This window comes from Eptesicus fuscus, chromosome 6, assembly GCF_027574615.1.
Source record: "Eptesicus fuscus isolate TK198812 chromosome 6, DD_ASM_mEF_20220401, whole genome shotgun sequence".
In the NCBI taxonomy this organism is placed as follows: domain Eukaryota; kingdom Metazoa; phylum Chordata; class Mammalia; order Chiroptera; family Vespertilionidae; genus Eptesicus; species Eptesicus fuscus.
The window spans coordinates 28644620-28650619 of record NC_072478.1 but is presented as its reverse complement, the minus strand read 5'-3'; the positions used below and the strand labels follow the sequence as shown (position 1 = coordinate 28650619).

The 6000-nt window shown below is 58.0% G+C and overlaps 1 protein-coding gene across 1 annotated transcript in view; it reads left to right on the top strand.

Annotated features, from left to right (window-relative positions):
• The first annotated feature begins 700 nt into the window (after positions 1-700).
• The window catches only part of CELF5 (CUGBP Elav-like family member 5), a 43599-nt gene continuing 38299 nt past the window's right edge, over positions 701-6000 (top strand). Inside the window, exon 1 of the mRNA XM_028159246.2 lies at positions 701-959. Coding sequence (XP_028015047.1) covers positions 701-959 — 259 coding nt within the window. The remainder of the gene's footprint in view (positions 960-6000) is intronic.

Here is a 6000-nt window from a genome sequence, read left to right as displayed (position 1 = left end):
TTAGGACGTATTTGGAGAGCTTTAAGCATGATGTCCATAGAGTTCTTGGCCCAAATGCATCAATATCTTTTGAACTATTTTGAACACTGTGTGCACATAGCAAGTGTGACAAAGATGTTACTCCTGGTTGTTGATGTAACAAACATGATTCCTATTTCTATTCAGTAAGTTATCAACTTAAAAGTGCTGAGCACAGAGCCTGTGTTATCAGAGGTGTTCTTTCTTGTTGTTATTGATGAGTTGTGGGCTTAAAAGTGGCAAGAACAGCCCAGCTAAGTAAAAGCCGGGCTCTACTTTTAGTGACTTTTCCTGTTGTTATCAGTTGAAGGAGCCAGTGACACCTGGAAGTCAGGTCTGTCCTGCTCGAAGCCCCACCGTCACCCACCCAGAAGGCGGGGTTTGCGGACCCGTGGCCTCAATTACCCAACCTGGACTGGGCTCCAGAACGCGGGATGTGGAATGAGGGATGAGGAGTGCAGAATGCGCGGGATGGCTATGCGCGCGCTGGCCTCCAGGGGCCGCTGCGGAGGCGCCCTTTTGTGGTCCTGATGCTGGAGCGAGCGGGCGCGGAGGAGGGAGGAGGGCGCGGGGACCGGGCGGGAGGGAGGCGGGAGGCGGCGTCCGTCGTTGTAGCTGTGAGTCCGCCCGCCGCCCGCTGCCGCCGGCTCGGTCCCGCGCCCGCCGCCCGCCTTCGCCCGTCATGGCCCGCCTCACGGAGAGCGAGGCGCGCCGGCAGCAGCAGCAGCTCCTGCAGCCGCGGCCCTCGCCGGTGGGCAGCAGCGGGCCCGAGCCCCCCGGGGGGCAGCCCGACGGCATGAAGGACCTGGACGCCATCAAGCTCTTCGTGGGCCAGATCCCACGCAACCTGGACGAGAAGGACCTCAAGCCGCTATTCGAGCAGTTCGGCCGCATTTATGAGCTCACGGTGCTCAAAGACCCTTACACGGGCATGCACAAAGGTGGGCGCCCTGGCCCCCTCCCTCCCCTCCCTTCTCTCCACCCCACCTTCCGGCATCTTCTCTCCCCCAACCCTCCTCTCCTAACCACCTCCCTCTACTTGCCTCTGCCACGGCATCATTTCTCCCCCCTTCCACCCACCCTCTCCTCCTCCCTCTGGGGGTGCAGCTGACAGATCCGATCTGGCCCCCTCCCCTCCTCCGCCCCCTCTCCCTCCCTCTCCACCTTCCGGCATCCTCTCTCTCTCTCTCTCTCTCTCTCTCTCTCTCTCTCTCTCTCCCTTTCTCTACTCTCCCATCTCCCTTTACCTCCCATACTCCACCCCCCAAGCATCTCTCTCTCTCTCTCCCCTCCCATTCCCCCTAACCCCCACCCTTCCTCCCTCCCTCACCCAATCTTTCCTGCCCCTTTGCTGGGGGAGCTGCCTGAATACCACCACCCCTCCCTGCTCCCCCCATTCATTCGGCCTCCCCAGGCCCCGTCGGGGAACTTTGCGCCTCTGGACTCCATTGCTTTGGTCATTTTCACAAAGCCAGGCCGGTGGGGCAGGTCCAGCTGGCCTCCGGGACATACGGATGCCCAGGACCCCGGGCTAATCGGTAACTACAAAGAAAGCAAGAGGGGGGTTGGGGGGCGCAGGGAGCTGAGCCAGGCTGAGGGGGGAGCACCAGCCTCCGGTGGCTCAAATGCTACCGTTCACCCTCCCCCCTGCCCACCCTCTCTGTTTGGATCAGCATCCCCCCTCCATTTCTCTGCCCTCCCCCTCCCTGCCTCCACCTTTGGCTCAAGTTAAAACTAGCCGATCCTGTTAGCAATGTGTTGAGGTCTGAGGCCAACGATGATGAGTCTGGGCTGTCCATCTGGCAGAGCCCAGATCCTGGGGTGGACAGGGGAGGTGTGGGCGGCCTGCAAATCCAGCGGGGAGGCAGGTTGGGTGGGGAGGACTGCCTGTCTCCCCCCTACCTGATTCTCTCTCTGATGGCATGCTGGGCGCAGGTGCCAGGGACTGTGGCCCCAGCCCTGGACTCTGATCATAAGCACAGTCTCAATTGGGGTGGTGTTGACAGCTCTTCTGTTGGCCGTTGGGGGCTGGGGTTGGAGATGGCAAAGGCTTTGCACTGAACACTCATGGCACGATCCCGGAGGGACCTTAGGGGTGGACCAGCGCCCATGACCTATTTCAGAACCATTTATCTCCATCCTCCCCTCGGTGTTTCAGCATGGTAATCATTAATACCTGTTTGTTGAATGAATGAATGAATGAATGAATGAATGTGAGTCTGGTAGGATGGAGCCTGGGCCTGTCATTTCAGCTAGACCTCAGCTGATACCCTAGGGAGGAAAGAACCCCCTCCCACCCTTAACCTTTTATCGAATTCTATCATCACAAAAAGAAGGGGGGCCTGGAAAATCTGACTCCTCCATGTGGCCTAGGAGGACAGAGGGCTCACTTTTGCCCGTGAATCCAGCTCAGGAACCCACGGCTCTTTAGAGGGCTCTGTTCACACTCCTCCATCCCCGCTGCACTTCATTGCTTTGGTCATTTTCTGGTATGTCTGAAGAGCCCATTTCTAGAAAGATTCTGATGGGACTCGGGGGGTGTCCATGTGGCCCCCCAAATGTTGGGCTGGAAGGCTGCTGGCGAGCTCTGGGACAGGGAAACCAATGGGCTGCAGAGGTGCCCCTTCCTCATTTTTAAATCTCCCCTGGAAATCCTCCCCCCAGGCGAGAAGAGATGAGGGGGTGGAGCTGCAGCCCAGGTTCGCCTGAGCCAGAGCCTCAGTTTCCCCACTGTTAACAAAGCAGGGCCCCATGAATGTGGGGTTGTTTTTTTTCTGGCTGGAGAATGTTGGGATTGCGGAGGGGGGGGGGGGGGCGGGCGGGGGGTTTCAGGGTCTTTCCCATTTCCCATCTTTCCTTGGAGGCTTAAAATTAGGAATCAGGGTGTCCATGACACTCAGTCCTCATCCTCCTCTTCACAGGGGCTCTGGGCCAATCTGAGCCCTGGATGTAGGGCCTGCGGGTAACAAGAGGGTGGGGGGCTTTCTCTCCTCTTTGCCCTCACCCAGCACCCTCAGGTCAAGAATAGATCCCCCTCCTGGTCCCACCTGGTCCTGGGCCCGGAGGGACCTCACCTGTGGGAGGCAAGCTGGAGGTGGGGGTGTCTTGAGTGCCAGCAGCTGGGATGGAGGCCTGTGTGACCTCTGGCCAGTGGCTTCCCCTCCCGGGGCCTCAAGCAAAGGGAAGTGGAATGATGAATGGGATGTGCGGGGAGGGGAAGCCCAGGTACCTCCCAGAGAACACTTATCTGGTGTAATTTCTGGGGAAGCAACTAACATCTAACTCCTCCATGTGACCTAGGAGGGGAGTGGCAGGGATGAGGGGTCTGGGCCCAGTGGTGGGGAGAAACTTCCCTTTCGCCCAGCCTTCTGGGCCCCTGGATGCTGGGAGAATCCCATGAGGCTGGGCATCCGGTCAGCCGAAAGGGCCAGAATGACGTTAAGTCAAAACATCCATTGTGGTCACCGTGCCCCCCACCCCCCAGCATTGTCATTATCCTCATGACCACCTCATCCTTAATGTTCACATTCAGGGTCCTGTTTGGTCTCTCACCAGAGGGCTCGCCACTGAGGGGGGCTTGTGAGCACCACCATGTTCATATAAAAAGGAAACAGGCTCACAGAGCCAACTACCGGGCCAACTTCTGGGTCCCAAGGACCAGCCAGAGCTGCCCTCCCCACTGTCACACACCTTCTCCCGCCCAGGCCAGGGGAAGCAGACGTATATGCGTGTGACGAAGGGATGACAGGTTCCTCCAAGATGAGAGTGAGGCTCCCCAGCGATGGCATGGGGGAGGTGGCTGTGACATCTGACAGCCACAGCCAGTGGTGGGGCCTGTACGTGGGGGCCTTCCAATTCCTAAGGGCCTATGCAGTGGGGGGTCTTGCTGGAACCAAGAGAAAGGCAGGGCGTTCAGTAGATCCCCTGGGCTTTGGGGATTGGACAGGGCTTGGGGGAGAGGGCAAGAAGTGAGGGGTCCTCAGAAAGAGGGCAGGCTGGGTATTTTTTAAAGAGAAGTGGAGAGAGAGCCACCCCCCCCCCACACACACACACATACATACACACAGGGAGAGGCAGAGAGAGGGTGGGAATCGGAGAGAGAGAGAGAGATGGAGAAGGGGGATCAGGAGGTCACAAGGCTGCTTCCTACCCCATCCCCCAGATCTGTGCCTCATCCAGAGGAACAGGACCCCCCTGTGTCCCCAGCCCAGCCAGGAGCTCAGGCCAGGAACTGAGGGCTGGACTAGGGCTCCCAGTGGCCAGTATACAGTCATCAGCCCCTTCCAGTACCCTGATGGTCGACAGTCCCCCCCCCCCACCAGGATCCTCGCTCTGAGGGGGCTGGGTGCCTGTAGGAGCCCTGAGGTGTCCCTCTTCCTTAATCAGGGCTGAATATTAATGCCCGTCCTGGCGATAGGGTTCGCTGGCCGCTGCCTTGTGGCCCCCCATTTATGGTAATCACATATGCATTTGCATGTTAATGACGATATTTATCTTAAAACGGAGGTTGTGAGGGGGGCCGGTGTGGTGTGGGGGTACGGGGGGGGGGGGCCTGTGGTTTCCATGGGAGCACCAGCTGCTCTGCTTGGTGGCAGGCGGGGAGGCTGGAGCAGGCTGAGCTCAGAGGCGTGAGATTCCGAGTGTGACGTGCCGGCCCCAGGGAGACAACGGGCTGGGCTGCTGGCAGGCACTGCCCGGGGTGGGGGACTGAGGGAGGAGTCCTTTCCCTGTGGCATCGGAGGGCGCAGTGGCTGGGGGCTGGGGCTGAGCAGAAGCCACCGGGACTGGCCACGTGGCTTTGAGGCAGGCGGGCTGCTCTGTGCCTCTGTTTCCCCAGCTGCCCACTCTTCATTGATTTAACAGGCTTTTATGAGGCCCCTGGGGCCTTACAAGGGACTGTGACATCTTTTCTGCCCTCCTTCAGGCAGAGGACATTGATTGAGCACCTACTGTGTGCCCATATTTGAGCACAGCTGGAATTTCACGCGCACAGGAATCTCTATGAGAGTAAGCAATGTGTGAATCCATTACTACCCGTAGGACTATTGAGCACTTGCTGTGTGCCCGGCCTGGTACACAATGTTGGACACAACAGATAGATACGCCCGCCGCAGACCCCTCCAAGGTTCAGAACCAGTCTGGTGGGGGGCACAGTGTTGATGTCAAGGCTGTGATGGCAGAAACACACAGTGGCAGGGACAACCTAGAGGAGGCTCTGCCCTCGCCTGTGTGGAGGGCAAGAGGGCTTCCTGGAGGAGGTGGTCAGCGTGGGAGAGCAGTGAAGAGCTTAACATTAAGATGAGTCGGCTTCCCTGCATCTTCCCGGCTATGTGGGCTCAGGCGGGCATCTTTGTCTCTCCAATCCCCAGTTTTGTCACCTATAGAACTGAGAGGCCAGAGGAGCCTCCCGTCTCAGAGGAGTTGGGGAAGGTGAGGATGGGGATGGCAGTTAACGTTTTTGGCACAGAGTTCGTGCTTGGCCAGTGGCAGTTGGGCGTGTTATGTGACTAAGCTGAGACCTGAAGTGTGAGAAGGATCTGGTGAGGGAGAAAGGTATTCCTGGTGGAGAGAACAGCATGTGCAAAGGCCCAGAGGCGCGCTAACTCTGGTGGCTTTGGGTAGGGGGAGGATGGAGCTTGTGCCCTGGTGGGAAAGGAGCAAAGGGTCTTTGGAGCCCCAGAGTCCCCTTCTGATGTGGGGCTTATTTAGCAGGTCTTTTCTGAGAAGTTCTGGCATTGGAGTGGGACCCAGGAGTTAACTCTGAAATAGGCTCCTGTCTCTTTCACCCCTAAAATTGGCAGATGAGAACCTGGCCATAATGAACACTTAGTGGGACCACACCCATTTATTTATTCATTCAGCCAACACTTCTTGAAAGCCTTTTGGGGGCTTGCTTTATACTGGGCAAGAGAGGGTCCTCTGATGGAAAGATAGAAGCAGACATTGGCACCTTCAGCCACAGTGATCAGTGTTGGGTCTGAG